This window comes from Odocoileus virginianus, chromosome 15 (assembly GCF_023699985.2).
Source record: "Odocoileus virginianus isolate 20LAN1187 ecotype Illinois chromosome 15, Ovbor_1.2, whole genome shotgun sequence".
Lineage (NCBI taxonomy): Eukaryota > Metazoa > Chordata > Mammalia > Artiodactyla > Cervidae > Odocoileus > Odocoileus virginianus.
In genome coordinates, this window is record NC_069688.1 from 24,343,990 (window position 1) to 24,362,630 (window position 18,641).

The 18,641-nt window shown below is 37.5% G+C and overlaps 1 protein-coding gene across 4 annotated transcripts in view; it reads right to left on the reverse strand.

Annotated features, from left to right (window-relative positions):
- Window positions 1-18,641, reverse strand: part of UBE2W (ubiquitin conjugating enzyme E2 W) — a 65,384-nt gene that overhangs the window by 16,878 nt on the left and 29,865 nt on the right. For 2 of the 4 annotated variants that reach the window (XM_070477180.1, XM_070477181.1), the window contains exons 3-5: window positions 15,590-15,659; window positions 12,319-12,421; window positions 1,865-2,020 (exon numbers count right to left, since the gene is read on the reverse strand). In XM_070477180.1, coding sequence (XP_070333281.1) covers window positions 1,865-2,020; window positions 12,319-12,421; window positions 15,590-15,659 — 329 coding nt within the window. The remainder of the gene's footprint in view (window positions 1-1,864; window positions 2,021-12,318; window positions 12,422-15,589; window positions 15,660-18,641) is intronic. The other 2 variants (XM_070477179.1, XM_070477182.1) reach the window with 1 other exon arrangement.

Genomic DNA, 18,641 nt, shown 5'->3' on the forward strand with positions numbered 1-18,641 from the left:
ACGCTAGACTCCTCTCAAAGACAGAGCATGTTTCCTCTTCATCTTAGTAACCTGGTACTTAGCACAGTAACAACAGCACATAGTAGGGCCCTAATAATGTCTGAATTTTATCATTTTTCACAAAACTAACGCTGTCAGAATCTAACTTCCATATTATCATTTTGGTTAAATAAAGTAAAATTTATAGTTTATATTATATAATATAGTTTGTCAATAATTTAAATGGAATGATTAGTCTTACACTAACTATGCAAGAAACACTAAGAGACAACTACAAAGTGAGGGGAAAGATGAGGGTTAGAAAAGGATGAAGGAGTTAGAGAACAAAATCATTTTCTAGTTTTAATAGTAAATCACTGCATTTAAATGTAAACAGATCTAATAATCATAAGGCACATGTAAGAACTATGCACAAACACCACTGGCATTAATCTTAACTTCTCTTATTAAATCCTATAGTTAACTACCTCATCTTTCTATAGGCATTAAAATTAAGAGAAACCTTTGTAATTGTAAACTGCTCTGCCCCACACCTAAATTTAAAGTTTGTATGTGTGTTGGGGTTGGAGGCAGGGAGAGGAGAAAATATGGAAGCAATAAATGAATAAAACTTGTTTCCAAGCCCTTGGGGTTAACAAAAGCTCAAGTGTAGCCTAAAATGCAGCCAAGAAAAGCCAACAACCAAGAAGAAATTCAAGTTAAAAGGTGATACTAACATTAGATAATATGTACCCTCTTTCATCTATTCTAAGATGTACATTTTTTTTCTTAATATTTTACCCATATGGGGATCGTCTTTCGACTAAGGGTATATGATAGTTTAACTGCAAGAAGTTTTTCTTTCTCTTGTGGTACATAAAATAGAATATTAAAGGCTCTCACATTAGAATTTATAAATATATATGCAATTTAACCCATTATTTCCCATTCTTATTTGAACAAATTTTTTTTTAATAAACTGAACACCAAGAAACCTCCTATGGAACTCACATTCTAAGAAACTCACCTTGCAAACAAGTGGCTTAAGAGTGTTTCAAAATCTAGATAAGCTGCCATTTAAAAATAAAGTACTCTCTTCAACGTTCTCTAAATAGTAATTTACTAAAAGTGACAGTTCAAATGGAAAAAAAGCCCTGCTACAATAAATGAATAACCCTACAGCTCCCTGATCTCCAAGATAAATTCATTTCTCCTTTAAACAGAATACAAAACGAAACCCTCCCCTCACCATGGAGAAGAGAAGCTTTAAAATGTAGAAATACAAGAATATTGAGACACTAGCCTTCAAGCAGGAACGACAAAGAGGGCTGGAAACAGAGAGGATTTAGACATTTTAAAAGGGTATTCTAAATTTAACTCACATGAATTTTCTTTCTGATCTTTTCTCCCTTTCTCTATCAGACAGAATCTGTAGATTAGTAAAGGAGAATAAGAGGAAAAGTCCTGAAAATTCTATTAGTGATTTCGTCCGCCACCTTCAGTCTAGTCTTTATGATAGGAAAATTCCTTAAAGGAGGCTGACAGGGTGGAAACCAGCAGAGAGGCGAAGGGAGCTAGGAGGATTGTTTCTGGGGCTTCCCATGGTGAAATTTAGAAACCATAATTTCTTATACGCTTTTGCCCTGTGCATGCCTACAGAAATAAAACTTGGATTATTTAAGAACATCTGAAGGAATTTCCTATTTAAGAAATATAAAGTCTGATGTCTATTATCAAATTATTTTCCAATCTACTATTAAACATCCTCTATAACTTCATAGTAAAAAGCATCAAGTACTTTCTTCCAATAAATTTTATATTAAAATAGTTTCTCTACCTGAACTAAAAGAAGAGCTATTACCTGAATAGTTCTGAAAAGTCCTACCTTTTCTTTGCAGCTGGAAAGCATGCTAATAATGCTAAGACAAACTGACTGGACTGAGAGCGCTGGGGACCAGTCTTCTGTTAGAATGGATAAACAGATATGACCATTGCTATAAACATGAGGATGAACAGGAATATTTTCACCAGTAAACATGACCTAAGAAAGAACAAAATTCCATTAATTTTATCTGTATTACCAAAAAATAAAATATTCTCATATAAGTTAATATTTTAAAAACCAAACTGAAAACAAACAAAATCAATGCCAGGTACAAGATGAACAACTGCTTGTAGTTTATTTTTATCATTTCAATAAGTAATGATTTTACTAATATGAATAACCATGTAGTAGGAAAAAAACCTTCTGATTATTTTATATTTCAGCTGTTTTTCACAAATTACTTTTAAATTTTCTAAATTACCAAGCATTTTTAGATGAGTGAAAGACAACTATATGAACAAGAATGGTTTTTCAAATTCTACTCATTGTTCTACACACACAGAAATCAAATACACTAAAATTCCAAATCCAAGTGTTCAATTTTAGGACAATATGAATTACATGTGATAGGAACACTCCTCCTACTGAAAACAATGCTATTATCTAAGGTGCCATATACATAAAAGGAAATGACTGCTATATATTCTACCTCATCTGAACTCAAAATTCCAGTATGATGAGCACAAATTTCCACTTATTAAGGAGTAAAGACCTATGTGCTTGGATGAAAAAGCAAAGGTTGAATGAGTCTCCTAATTATTCGCTCTTTTCCTCTGCTTTTTCTTTTACTCAATTCTTCTACCAGTTTTCTTTATCCATCTTGCCTCAGCACTGTTTTGACAGATAATAAATCTATTATTTCCTTCCTTAGCCCTAATACATTCAGAATATCAATAGTGCTGCTTCTGAAACATATCTATCTAAGCATCTGAATAGGCAGGAGTAAATTCATATATTCCAAGGAATCTGTAAGCACAGGTCAAACTAGATCAAAGTAGAAGTCTCATATTTAACAATGCCTGGATATATGTTAGTTCATAATAAATCACTCTGATATAAAATTAACCATCAATCCTCTAAGTGAATTTTATACTACAGTATGATGCACCATTTTTATTGGCGCAGCAATTCTTAGCAGTCATTCTATTTCTTGATCAGCACCCTCACCCCTTTTAAAAGTTTCTCGCTGTGCTTCCTGTCCTTTAGGATCTTGGTTTCCTGACCAGAGATGGAACTCAGGCCCCCTGCAGTGCAAACATGGAGTCCTAACCACTGAACTGCCAGGAAAGTCCCCCATCTGGCTCTTAGGGGGTGAGAAAAAATCACCTGGAGATCTGGCTAAAAGTACAAATTCAAGAGCCCCACTTTCACAGATTCTGATTCACTAGGTATGATGACATTTTTATAAGACAAGTGGAAAAGAACTTGCCTGCCAATGCAGAAAACATAAGAGACATGGGTTTGATCCCTGGGTTGGGAAGATCCCCTGGGGAAGGGAATGGTTACCCACTCCAGTATTCTTGCTTGGAGAATCCCATGGACACAGGAGCCCAGCAGGCTACAGTCCATGGGATTGCCAAGAGTTAGACACAACTGAAATGTCTCAGCACATCAAATATAAACTAGTAGTTCCCAAACCAGACTTATCAGTAAGTATATCTCAGCCCCACAAATTGCCTCATACTTGAATATAGCAAAATCTTCATAAGGAAAAAACCCTACCTTACGTGATGAAAAACTGATGAAATATATTGCTCTAGGTATATCCCCCACACTTTTTTTTCCTCTATAGAGCAGAAGAGAGCCAGTGAAAAAAGTGTGGCCACAATAAAGTATGCTATATTTTAATACAGGATATATTACAGTAAATTACCATAAGCTAGGTTTTGCTTTAAATATCTACCTACAAATCTGATTTTATTAGAATTTTACAAATACATACATTTAACAAAGGACACTTTCATATGAGTAGGTGTCTTCTAATATTTCTACTGCTAACATATGGGACCCATTTCCTTGGCTGAAGCTAATGTAAGATTCCAACAACACAAGACAAGACTCTACACATGGACATCACCAGATGGTCAATACCAATATCAGACTCATTATATTCTTTGCAGACAAAGATGAAGAAGCTCTATACAGTCAGCAAAAAAAAGACTGGGAGCTGACTGTGGCTCAGATCAGGAACTCCTTATTGCCAAATTCAGACTTAAATTGAAGAAAGTAGAGAAAACCACTAGACCATTCAGGTATGACCTAAATCAAATCCCTTGTGATTATACAGTGGAAGTAACAAATAGATTCAAGGGATTAGATCTGATAGAGTGCCTGAAGAACTATGGATGAGATTTGTGACATTGTACAGGAGGCAGTGATCAAGACCATCCCCAAGAAAAAGCAATGCAAAAGGCAAAATGGTTGTCTGAGGGCTTACAAATAGCTGAGAAAAGAGAAGTGGAAGGCAAAGGAGAAAAGGAAAGATATAATCATGTGAATGCAGAGTTCTAAAGAATAGCAAGGAGAGATAAGAAAGCCTTCCTCAGTGATCAATGCAAAGAAACAGAGGAAAACAACAGAATGGGAAAGACTAGAGATCTCTTTAAGAAAATCAGAGATACCAAGGGAATATTTCATACAAAGCTGAGCACAATAAAGGACAGAAATGGTATGGACCTAACAGAAGCAGAAGATATTAAGAAGAGCTGGCAAGAATACACAGAAGAACTATACAAAAAAGATCTTCATGACCCAGATAACCAGGATGGTGTGATCACTCACCTAGAGCCAGACATCCTGGAATGAAAAGTTAGTGCGCCTTAGGAAGCATCACCACGAACAAAGCTAGTGGAGATGATGGAATTCCAGTTAAGCTATTTGAAATCTTAAAAGATAATGCTGTGAAAGTGCTGCACTCAATATGCCAGCAAATCTGGAAAACTCAGCAGTGGCCACAGGACCAGAAAGGTCAGTTTTCATTCCAATCCCAAAGAAAGGCAATGCCAAAGAAATGTTCAAACTACCGCACAACTGCACTCATCCCACAAGCTAGCAAGCAATGCTCAAAATTTTCCAAGCCAGGCTTCAACAGTATGTGAACTGTGAACTTCCAGATGTTCAAGCTGGATTTAGAAAGGCAGAGGAACCAGAGATCAAACTGCCAACATCTGCTAGATCATCAAAAAAGCAAGAGAGTTGCAGAAAAACATCTATTTCTGCTTTATTGACTATGCCAAAGCCTTTGACCATGTGGATCACAACAAACTGTGGAGAATTCTGAAAGAGATGGCAATACCAGACCATCTGACCTGCCTCCGGAGGAATCTGTATGCAGGTCAGGAAGCAACAGTTAGAACTAGATATGGAACAACAAACTGGTTCCAAATTGGGAAAGGAGTACATCAAGGCTATATATTGTCACCCTGCTTACTTATTTAACTTATATGCAGAGTACATCATGCGAAATGCCAGGTTGGATGAAGCACAAGCTGGAATCAAGATTGCCAGAAGAAGTATCAATAACCTCAGACATGCAGATGATACCACCCTTATGGCAGAAAGTGAAGAAGCACTAAAGAGCCTCTTGATAAAAGTCACAGAAGAGAGTAAAAAAGCTGGCTTAGAACTCAACATTCAGAAAACTAAGATCATGGCATCTGGTCCCATCACTTCATGGGAAATAGATGGGGAAACAGTGGAAACAGTGACAGACTTCTTTTTTGGGGGCTCCAAAACCACTGCAGATGGTGATTGCAACAATGAAATTAAAAGACGCTTGCTCCTTGGAAGGGAAGTTATGACTAACCTAGACAGCATATTAAAAAGCAGAGACATTACTTTGCCAACAAAGGTCTGTCTGGTCAAGGCTATGGTTTTTCCAGTGGTCATGTATGGATGTGAGAGTTGGACTATAAACAAAGCTGAGCACTGAAGAATTGATGCTTTTGAACTGTGGTGTTGGAGAAGACTCATGAGAGTCCCTTGGACTGCAAGGAGATCTAACCAGTCCATCCTAAAGGAGATCTGTCCTGGGTCTTCATTGGAAGGACTGATGTTGAAGCTGAAATGCCAATACTTTGGCCACGTGATGCAAAGCACTGACTCACTGGAAAAGACCCTGATGCTGGGAAAGACTGAAGGTGTGAGGAGAAGGGGATGAGAGAGGATGAGACGGTTGGATCACTGATGTGATGGACATGAATTTGAGTAGGCTCCAGGGGTTGGTGATAAGACAGGGAGGCCTGGAGTGCTGCAGTCCATGGGGTTGTAAAGAGTCGGACACAACTGAGTGACTGAACTGAACTGAATATAAGATAGGAAGAGGAATTTTTTCTCAAAGGAATGACTTTATACACTGCATTTTTTTTTGTCCTTTAAATTCTGGACATTCACCTTCCGTTTTCATGAAGCTGCTGTTGCTAAGTCGCTTCAGTTGTGTCCGACCCTGTGTGACCCCATAGATGGCAGCCCACCAGGCTCCTCTGTCCCTGGGATTCTCCAGGCAAGAACACTGGAGTGGGTTGCCATTTCCTTCTCCAATGCATGAAAGTGAAAAGTGAAAGTGAAGTCGCTCAGTCGTGTCCGACTGTTAGTGACCCCATGGACTGCAGCCTACCAGGCTCCTCCGTCCATGGGAGTTTCCAGGCAAGAGTACTGGAGTGGGTTGTCATTGCCTTCTCTGATTTCCATGGAGAGCTAAAGTAAACCTGGTAACTAAAAGGAAAAGTCTTAAAACAAGAAATATCAAGAAACTTGTCCTGCCCAATTGCAGAAGACTCCCTGAGAGAACCCCCTGAGAGACTTGGGCACAGCTGTGTTTGAAGGACCATTTACGTCAATTACACCTATCAGTAACAATGTGCTCAGTGGCTCAGTCACGTCTGACTCTTTATAATCCTACGGACTATACCCCACCAGGCTCCTCTGTCCATGGGACTGTCCTGGCAAAATACTGGAGTGGGTTGCCATTTTCTCCTCCAAGGGATCTTCTTGGCTCAGGGATCAAACCCAAGTCTCCTGAGCAGACGGAAATAAATTAGATCTAAATATTTTTTTAAAAAGTGGGGGGAGTGGGGGGGGAGATTTTTACACCTGCTGCATTCAGGAAAAATGCAGCCAATCTAGAACTTCCAACAACCCAAAACATGTCAAGTGATTCGTTGCACATGGTACAGGTAACCCCTAGGAGTTTGTCTAAACATGGAAAGGCTGAGTTTCCATGCCAGAGAAGAATTCCTGAAACATAAGAAAAGGTTTTTTTCAACAGTTTATTCATGTAAAAGTCTGGTAAGCTGTCTGCACAGACAATTTTGATGTAAGCTTTGCTATTCTGGTTCTCTGCACGTCACACAAGTGTAAACACTGCTGAATTTCTTCAAGGCCACACTCTTAACTGTCCTTGTTTATTTAATATGCAGTACAAGCCAGAGGAATTAATGGACATTTCAAGCTTTTTTAATGCACCTAAATAGTTTCTGAAAACTTAAAGAGTCTTTAAACTATTCAGAGTTCAAAACCTATTTTGGGGGGGCTGGGGGGAGTCGCCAATAGCTGATAAACTATCTAAACTATCTAAACTATCTTGTCACAGATGTGACAAGAAAACTGAATACAATGAATTTGAAACCAAAGGGGAAAAAGAGTTTTGCTAACTTATTTTTTAAACAATTTATTCAGATTCAAAGTAGTCATTCAGATTAAACAGTAACCAGAGTGCACATATTCCCCATTATGTAAATCAAACTGAGTAAAATGGAATTACAGACTTTCAAGAACACTCTATTTAATGGAAAAAAATTTAGAAAAGGATCTTAGATCTAATGCATGTGAACCACATCTGAAATTCTGAGTCTGCATAAGAAGCAGCCCTCAAATGTCTCTAAATTTCCAAATACCCCACTATCAGTGTGGCTCAAATTCGAGAGCAGATGAGAGCTGAGAAAGAACTATGCTTTTGGAGGTAAGAATGCATTTCCCACATACAACCTAAAATTTTAAGCAAGTCAACCTCTGGGTAACCTTTGGGTACTAAATGTAGTATTTGTTCATAAAACTACTAAGATCTAAACTGAATGCTACCAACAGTGATAATATAAAGGGTGGATATTAGCCAACTGTTTCTAATATGAAATTCATGTTACTTATCATACCTGAGGACTTTAAACATCAAGCTCAATACTCACTGACCTCACAGTACTGAGATCTCACCACAATGCAGGCATACTAATGTATTCAGACTAATGCTCTGCAAGTGATTAGAAAGTAAGACACTGAATATGGTATGTGAAGATAGGTCAAAATACAATATACATAGAATGAGCAATACAAAACAGGCTATAATTTATAAAAGCCACTCTAAAATAGGGACACCAAGGTTTCTATAGGGACAATAAGAGGAAATGTTTTCTCTGATTAAAATTGCAAGTAGATGAGAATACTTAAAGGGCAACTACAAAAACTGAACATACAAGTAGACTTGTATAAACTAATCTAATTATGAATAATATATATGACATAGTCAGTCTAGCATAAATAATAAATATTTGACAAAAGTGGTTGGGGACAAGAATTTTAGAATAGTTTTCAATTCAATTCTCCCCTTTTTAGTCATCTAATATGTATCAGTGGAATGAATATTAATAGTTTTCACAAAGCAGTGAGAATCAGACCACAAACAAAAGGATGAAGACATTATTTGCTAAAATGTTTCTAAAGTTTTATAATCAAGGCAAGTATATTTTTTAGCATCTTTAAAATAAGTTCAAAATATGGCCACCTTCAAAACCTCCATGGTTACCCTTCTAGTCCAAATCACCATCACCTCTCACTTGGGTCACGGCCATTACTTATCTGGCCTCCCTAAACACTTGTGCTTCCACATCTCATCAAATAAAATCTTCAGTGAATGGGGAATTTTGCAACCACTTGTCCAGAGCAATGGACCTCAGGAAAGTTTTGCTACCAGAAAAGTCTTCAAATCTATATGTACATTAAGCTTTGAGTACTGGACCCTTTATAATTATTTTATAACCATATAGATAATATGATTAAAATAACTTTAAAATAATTTAAAAGTATTACTGGACTTCCAGTGCTCTGTCATTTTCTCAATCATGGGTATCAGAACATATAACTTGTATCACATGGGAGGGACCATAAAATTAACTGATGTTAAGAGGGGATCTTTGTATTTCAAAAGACTGGAACAACTGCCCTAGGGTTTCCACATCATTCTACATGTAGTCTTTAATTTTCAGAAATAACATTACTTAATGAATTTGTTGTTGCTGATTAGTTCCTAAGTTGTGTCCAACTGTTTTGCCACCCCATGGAGTGTAGCCCACCAGGCTCTTCTGTCCATGGGATTTCCCAGGCAAGAATACTGGAGTAGGCTGCCATTTCCATTCCCAAGAGATCTTTCCAACCCAGGGATAGAACCTGCATCTCCTACATTTAGAAGGTAGATTCTTTACCACAGAGCCACTTAATGAATAAGCAGGTTATTTTCCACGTTGGTATTAACACTTATAATCAGCAGAATGGGAGAAGAGTAACTTAGGTTTGATTCTTGATTGTTCTAATAACTAGCTTTTAAACCATAAACAAGACAATTCACTTCTACAGGCTTCAATTTCCTCACATTAAATGAGGATAAATCTGTTTCTTCTATTTCATTGAGCTGTTTCAAGATAAAATCAGAATGAAAGTTACATTAATAAAGTATGATGCAAATACTAGTATACAATAGAAGGCATGGAGGTTAATGTGTCGCTGAAATGCTTCAGTTCAGATGTGGTCATAAAGAGACTTGACTGCTAAGCTAGACTCCACAGGAAGTAAGAACCATCACAGAATTTACTGAGAAGGGTGAGGATGGTGGTGGTGGATGTATGTGGGAAAACCAATGAGGTAATGGCACCTTCAAAGAAATTCAACAGCAATGTGAAAGGATGTCTAGGAGTGGGAAGAATTAAAGGCTACTCTGTAATAGTCCAAATGAAAACTAAAAACTTGGACCACGCAGCACTGATGATAACTTAAGCGAAGTGATCAGACTGCCTTACATCTGTGAAAGGACCCGAAAAACCAAACTTAAGAATGAAGGAAAGGAAAGAAATTTAACACAAGATGATGGGTAAACAGAAACCCAAAGAGAGAATTATCTTATTTAGTTATCAGAAAAAAACTGAGTTTATCAGCTACGTTAAATTTGGGATGTCTGGAGGTGTTCAAGTAGAGCTGCCCAACAAGGGCATGAACTTAAACCTCAGAAGTAAGAGTGTGTACACAGAGTTGGAAATCTGGGAGTTAGCGGCTTAAGATGGTTAAAGACACTGAAGAGTGAGAAGAATAAAGAAGCTAGAGGACACCAAAATCAGACCAGTAAGCAGGAGTGAAACCAGGGAAGAGGATAACAGGAATACAAGCTAAGATGATAGGATTTATGACAAAGGCTCTCACAAAAATATTAAAGATGAAATTTAAATGATGCTTAAGTTTGACATTTGATTTAATTAAGAACGGAGTTTTAGAGAATACCTTAGACCTAGTTAGAGAAATTTTTTTTTTTTAATATTTGTGAGTTTCCACAGTTAACCTTCTCCAGTATTCCCTAAGGCGAAGTTTCTGATTCCATGATTCGTATTCTTCCTTCACAGGCCTTCAAGGGACTTAGCTGAAGTGAGGTAAAGGAACAGGCTGAAAACAGGTGGATGCCTCACTGCCTTCAAGCAAAAACGGTTAAGATGATGCTGATAAGCCAAAGGCAACAATAGAAAGTGAAGATCATTTTCTGAAGAGAAGTAATACATTTGGTTTCTGATTACAGTTGATGTGTGGTTATTATCGAAACCCAGAGGTCAAGACAAGACACACTTCTCCACTTTTTTTTAGAAAAAGATAAAAATGAGCCCCCAACATCTTACTTTTCTGCTCACATAGAAACTTCAGAACTCACGGAATCAATTTCCATTTAATACTATGCCTTGAAACAATTATCTTTTTAACTACAGCACAATATAAAAATTGACTTTCATCTATACTCCCACATGGCTAAGAGAAGATTAAGCTGTTTGTGTCACTACTTAAAGTAGTGACATTTTCTTTTCTTGGGCTCCAAAATTACTGCGGATGGTGATAGCAGCCACAAAATCAAAAGACGCTTGCTCCTTGGAAGAAAAGTTATGACAAACTTAGACAGCATGTTAAAAAGCAGAGACATCACTTTGCCGTCAAAAGTCCTTTTAGTCAAAGCTACGGTCTTTCCAGTAGTCATGTACAGATGTGAAAGTTGGACCATAAAGAAGGCTGAGCGCTGAAGAACTGATGCTTTCAAACTGTGGTGCCAGAGAAGACTCTTGAGAGTCCCTGGACAGCAAGGAAATCAAATCAGTCAATCTTCAAGGAAACCAACCCTTAATATTCATTGAAAGGACTGATGGTGAAGCTGAAGCTCCAGTACTTGGCCACCTGATGCGAAAAGCTAACTCATTGGAAAAGACCCTGATGCAGTGAAAGATTGAGGGCAGGAGGAGAAGGGGGTGAGGAGAGATAAGATAGTTTGATGGCATCACTGACTCAATGGACATGAGCTTGAGTGAACTCCGGGAGATAGGGAAGGACAGGGAAGCCTGGCGTGCTGCAATTCATGAGGCTGCAAAAAGTAGGACAAGACCTACCAAGTGAACAACAACTTAAAAGTACCAATGAAATATGAATTTCCTCAAAAATAGCATATTTTAGCACCTAACACATTGAATTTCAGGTTATTTGGGAAATTTCATGATCTACAACGCCTGATCACATAGCAGTGCTACACAGTCAGTCACTGTCTTATCATTTAGCTACTAGTAACTCATTATCCATTTTACCAACCCAGAAATCTGGAATTCTCCTTTTCTCTAACCTCCAAGGATTAATCATTTACCACAGATAAACAGCTCTCAAAAATTTTTATCTACCACCACTACCCTTTGTCCAAGTTTTCAGACATTAACTAAACTGATAGTGCTTCACACTAAAATGATCTAGAAACTTAAGACTATTCTCATGGCAATGAGAAATCAAAGAAGTGCTCCTTTCAAAATAGCACTTGCCTCTTAATGATGTCATTCTATCAATATCATCATCTTATCTAGAAAGACATGGCTCCAACTATTCCAAAATGCTAAGTTCTCCCACAACCTGTGGGCTTAGGGGTTAGATTTCCATGCCCTTTGGTCTACTTAACATGAATGGATCAGAAATAGTCTTAAGTTTTTAGAAGTACAAAAGCAGCAAAGCCCTAATCTCAATAAAATAAATTGTTCATATGACCTTGATTATATTACAAATAAGATAAATAAACAAATCTACTTAATTGCAATGATTATGTTTTTACTTAGTCAAAAATCACAAATTTAGCATTTGTCTATAATCTAAAAATACAATAAAATTTTAAAAAGCAAAACAGTTACCTGAGGAGAGTCAAAAGGATATCGACTACTAAATTTAAATAGAAGTTGAAATTTTTCCCCTTCATATAAGGTACCCGGTGCACCTTCCATGTCTACAATCCACCTAGAATAGGAAAAAAGAAAAAATTTAAACCTCAGTTATAAAGGACTGGGGTGAAGAGGAAAAAGAACACCAGATATGCATCTATGCCAGGCAATGGGACAGGAGTCACCCATGTGTAACAACACACTTCATCCTCCCAACGATGACAGGAGTAGGTAATAACACTCCTGGCCCTATTCCCTTCTCTGACACTCCTGGGTTAAATAACTAGACCAAGGTCAGACAGCTAAAAAGGACAGAGCCAAGTTTTAATGCCAGGTTTAACTCCAAGTTTTAGGTCCAGAAAAAAACAAAATAAAACTCAACTTAGGTGTACTGACACCAAAGTCTACACTCTTCTCACTCTATTTATGGTACCTTATTTTTTCAGACCATCTCTACAATTATGGAAAACATTTCACAGATAAAATCAAGCTAATCAACTGCTTTCCTGGTATCAATTATTTTAGAAGCTATTAATATGAGAGAAGTTGATAGCAACAATGACTACAGCAGACCAATTTTCTCATGAGTATTCCAGAGACAGCTAACCAGGAAAAAGGAAGCTAAGCTGACATCAGTCCACTTACTCTGATGGCTTCTCAAGGCTCTAAAAGGCCTTTCCTTTGTCTCTCATTATGTTTCAATCATTTCATAAACCCAGAATAGATTTCCATGGCATCTATATAAGCTTACTTTGTTTTCATATATAATAATCATGAATATAAATCTGTTTATAATTATATATGGGACACTATCTCCAATTATATTAAAAAGAGGAACACAGTTTATTATAACACAGATGACAGGGCAGATTTTAGAAGTAAAAATCCGAGTCCCTAATTACAGCCATGCCACTTGTAATTACTGTATACCTGGTCAATTCCTTAAATTCTATACTTTTCAGGTATAAAAATTTATTATATTAAATACAGGGAAACAAAAGGAAGGTTGAGGATACAGTGCTGGACTACTATTGAGCACCTCACATATTATGGACTTAAGAATATATAAAATAGTAAGTGTGCCTACTGTCTGAAAGTAACCAAATTGGAACCCATCAGTTCAGTTCAGTCACTCAGTCGTGTTGGACTCTTTGTGACCCCATGAATCGCAGCACACCAGGCCTCCCTGTCCATCACCAACTCCCAGAGTTTACTCAAACCCATGTCCATTGAGTCGGTGATGCCATCCAGCCATCTCATCCTCTGTTGCCCCTTCTCCTCCTGCCCCCAATCCGTCCCAGCATCAGGGTCTTTCTTAATGAGTCAACTCTTCGCGTGAGGTGGCCAAAGTATTGGAGTTTCAGCTTCAGCATCAGTCCTTGCAAAGAACACCCAGGACTAATCTCCTTTAGGATGGACTAGTTGGATCTCCTTGCAGTCCAAGGGACTCTCAAGAGTCTTCTCCAACACCACAGTTCAAAAGCATCAATTTTTCGGCGTTCAGATTTCCTCAGAGTCCAACTCTCACATCCATACATGACCACTGGAAAAACCATAGCCTTGACCAGACGGACCTTTGTTGGCAAAGTAATGTCTCTGCTTTTTAATATGCTGTCTAGGTTGGTCATAACTTTCCTTCCAAGGAGTAAGCATCTTTTGATTTCATGGTTGCAATCACCATCTGCAGTGATTTTGGAGCCCCCAAAAATAAAAGTCTGACACTGTTTCCACTGTCTCCCCATCTATTTTCCATGAAGTGATGGGACCACATGCCATGATCTTAGTTTTCTGAATGTTAAGCTTTAAGCCAACTTTTTCACTCTCTTCTTTCACTTTCATCAAGAGGCTTTTTAGTTCCTCTTCACTTTCTGCCATAAGGGTGGTGTCATCTCCATATCTGAGGTTATTGATATTTCTCCCAGCAATCTTGATTCCAGCTTGTGCTTCCTCCAGCTCAGCGTTTCTCATGATGTACTCTGCATGTAAGTTAAATAAGCAGGGTGACAATATACAGCCTTGACATACTCCTTTTCCTATTTGGAACCAGTCTGTTGTTCCATGTCCAGTTCTAACTGTTGCTTCCTGACCTGCATACAGGTTTTTCAAGAGGCAGGTCAGGTGGTCTGGTATTCCCATTTCTTTCAGAATGTTCCACAGTTTATTGTGATCCACAAAGTCGAATGCTTTGGCACAGTCAATAAAGCAGAAATAGATGTTTTTCTCGAACTCTCTTGCTTTTTTGATGATCCCTTAAATGCATGGCTATTCATTCTCAGAAGGCATGCTAAATACTTTACATGATAAGAAAAGATATGACCACAGACTCAAAAGGCAATACTTTACAGCAAAATTAGACAGTCCCTTAGTTAGCTATGTGGCCCTGAGTACGCTCTTCTGTTTTAAGTACTTAAATTCTAAAATAGTTATTTTAAAAAATTGTTAAAAGTTAGTAAAAAAGTCACCTTAAAATTTTGTTAGAAAGATAAATGATACTGCACATGCAAAAAACTTAGTATATTCCTAACACCAGAACCAGTACACAGTAAATAAAATGCAATGCAAAAACTGCATTAAAAAGACAAAAACAAAAAACCTACTCTCTTTAATAAAAATCAGGTCATTCCTCCTAATCAAACTTACAAGCTTTTGCACAGCAAAGGAAACCATCAATAAAATGAGAAGACAACCTATGGACTGGGAGAAAACATTTGCAAACAATGAGACTGAGGGGGAGGGGGGCTTAACTTCTCCCCACAAAAAAGCAATCAAAAGATAGGCAGAAGACCTAAATAAACACTTCTCCAAGGAAGACAAACAGATGAAAAGGAACATGAAAAGATGCTCCAAATCACCAATTATTAGAAAAAAGGAAATCAAAATTATAATGAGGTGTCACCTCATACAAGTCAGAAGGGCCATCATCAAAAAATTTACAAGTAAGAAATGTTGGAGAGGGTGTGGAGAAAAGGGAATTCTCTTAAACTATTTGTAGGAATGTAAATCGGTGCAGCCACTAAGGAAATAGTATGAAGTTTAGTTTCCTTAAAAAAACTAAAAAAAGAACTACCATATGATTCAGCAATCTCGCTCCTAGGCAAGTATCTGGAAAAGATTAAAACTCTAACTCAAAAAAGATAAATGCATCCCAGTGTTCACAGCAGCACTATTTACAACATCCAAAACATGGAAGTAACCTCAAAGCCCATCGACAGACAAATGAATAAAGATGATGTGGTATACATACCTCCTAACTGTTGGTGGGAATGTAATTTGGTAAAGCCAGTTTGGAAAACAGTATGGAGGTTCTGCAGAAACTAAAAACAGGATTACTATAGGATCCAGCAATCTCACTCTGGAGAATATACCTGGACAAAACTATCATTCAAAAAGATACATGAACCAGTATGCTCATAGCAGCACTGTTCACAGCAGCCAAAACACAGAAACAACCTGAATGTCCATCAGCAGCTGAATGGATAAAGATGTGGTCCACATATACAATGGAATACTACTCAGGCATTAATAAAAACAAGATAGTGCCATCTGCAGCAACATGGATACAACTAGAGATTATCATGGGCTTCCCTAGTGGCTTAGATGGTAAAGAATCAGGCTCCAATGCAGAAGACCCAGGTTCGATACCAGGGTTGGGACAGTCCCCTGGAGAAGGGAATGGCAACCCACTCCAGTATTCCTGCCTGGAGAACTCCATGGACAGAGAAGCCTGACAGACCACAGTTCGTGAAATCACACAGAGTCAGATGAGTGACTGAGTGACTAACACTTCCAGTTTCATACTAAGTGAAGTAAGTCAGAAAAAGAAAGACAGATACCATATTGTATCACTTATATGTGGAATCTAAAATATGGCACAAATGAACTTATCTATGAAACAGAAACAGACTCATAGACAGAGAACAGATGTGGTGGGGGGTGGGGAGAGATGGACTGGGAATCTGGGGTTGGCAGATGCAAGCTATTACATTCAGAATGGATAAGCAACAGGGTCCTAAGTATAGTACAGGGAACTATACTCAATATCTGTGATAAGTCATAATGGAAAAGAATATAAAAGAAGAATATATATATGTGTATCACTGATTCACTGTGCTGTACAGCGAGATTGGCACAATACTGTATATCAACTATACTTCAACCAAAAAAATAAATAAATAAAAAAATAAAGATGTGGTACATGTATGCAATGGAATATTATTCAGCCACAAAAAAGAATGAAATATTTGTAGCAATATGGATGGACCTAAAGACCTAAAGATTATCATACTAAGTGAAGTCAGACAGAAAAAAACAAATATATGAAGGAAAAATTAGCTTTGCTGGATATATTAAGATAGGATATATACCAATACAGCCTCTCTCAAGGGGTTTTCAAAGGCAATTGTGACTGTATAAAATTTCTGCCTTACATGATGACTATGGACTGTTAATTCAAGGGGTGCCACTTCACTGAGCTACACTGAGAGACCACAATAGTTCCAAGTCGATCTTTCAGTATCTCTGTTCCTTCCTTAGGAGAGCATAGAGGTCAAAGGATAGCATATTAGGTCAAAGAACATGATTCTCATATTTTTAAGGTCTTTTTTTTTTTAAGGTCTTAATACATGCTACCAAACTGTCTTCCATAAAGCATAATGGGCTTACTTCATCTTCCTTACCCATATCCCCCATTCCATATGATCCCACTTAATTTTTTTTTTTCTCTTTGGCCACGTTGGGATCTTAAGTTCCCAGCCCAGGGACTGAAACTGTGCCCCAGCAGTTGAGAGTTGTCAAGTCCTGGTTACCAGACTGCCAAGGAATTCCTTGTGTAGTTTTTTCAAACTAGGTTAGAAGTTATATCAAAACTTTGCTCTTTCACCTATCTCTGATTCCCCTAATAACTATCTTTTGTTTCAGCTTCTGCCCTGATTAAAGAAACTAAAGAACTCAACAGAAAAAAGTATATTGTTTAAAAATTAGTATTTATTTCCTGTTAATTACATGCATCTCTTTTAACTAGATTAATATTTGGTTTGTAATTCATTTCATTAAAAAGATCCTTTCTTAATATTCCTGTTCTTAAAGTTTGACTTCTGTCTTAATTACTGACTTAAACGTTATGGTCAAAGGTAACCAAAAATTGTTTCTTCTGAAAGTAAATATGCCCCTGTTGTGTGAGTTTTGGTCACTCCTGCTCTCTGGTCTCTGTGTCACTAAATATTTGAATTGTTCAGTTTGTTCTACAAGTTGGTTTTAGGAAATTTTTATCTTGTTGGCTTATACCCCTTTTACATTTTGGGTTTTTTTTCTTTCTTTTTTAAGGACAATTACTTAAAAATCTCCCATCTTACTACATTTACCTTTTTCCAATGGAACTACTAAATCAAAGGAGTGTTAAGGACAGACCAAATAATCAGTTGTGAAATCTTAGGATGATACTCTCAAAAACATTTCAAACTAATTCAATGCTCATTAAGAGAGGGAATGCTCTCTTTTTAAAAAATGCTCATTTTAAAGGAACCCGTATCTCTCTACTACTCTTGGTACATATCTGGGAAGAAACTTCTGCTCCACTCCCAAGGAAGAAGCTGAATCAGAGGACACTTCTGTGTCCTCCTTCTACCCTTCACCTTTCATCCTCATGCAAGTCTCTAATCTATCAAATGAAAATGCTGAGGGTGTGACATTCAGTTAGCTAACATCGCTATAAAGAAAGCAACCATGTTGTATGTTCACGGGACAAGGACAGAGGTGCGCCTCTTGACTGTTTATTCACTTCAGTTCAATTCAGTCGTGTCGGACTCTTTGCGACCCCATGAATCGCAGCACGCCAGGCCTCCCTGTCCACCACCAACTCCTGGAGTCCACCCAAACCCATGTCCATTGAGTTGGTGATGCCATCCAACCATCTCATCCTCTGTTGTCCCCTTCTCCTCCTGCCCTCAATCTTTCCCAGCATCAGGGTCTTTTCAAATGAGTCAGCTCTTTGCATCAGGTGGCCAAAGTTCACTTCAGAGCCTCAAATGTTTTTGAAAAATCTGATAAATAACCTCATACCAAACTACTCTATCACAAGTGAAGAATACTCCCTGACAAAGTCAGGCCAAAGTTTTTAACATGCTACCTCATCAGCAGGAACTTTTATAAAACAAAACTGTGTATTTAAATGCACAGAATAATAAGATATGTTTACTGTATTTACTTCTCAGTGGGGAAGAATCAGAGGAAATATGAAAATAATTCTGACATACAGAATATAATTCTGTATTTTAAAAATGAGTATATATTCATACTTA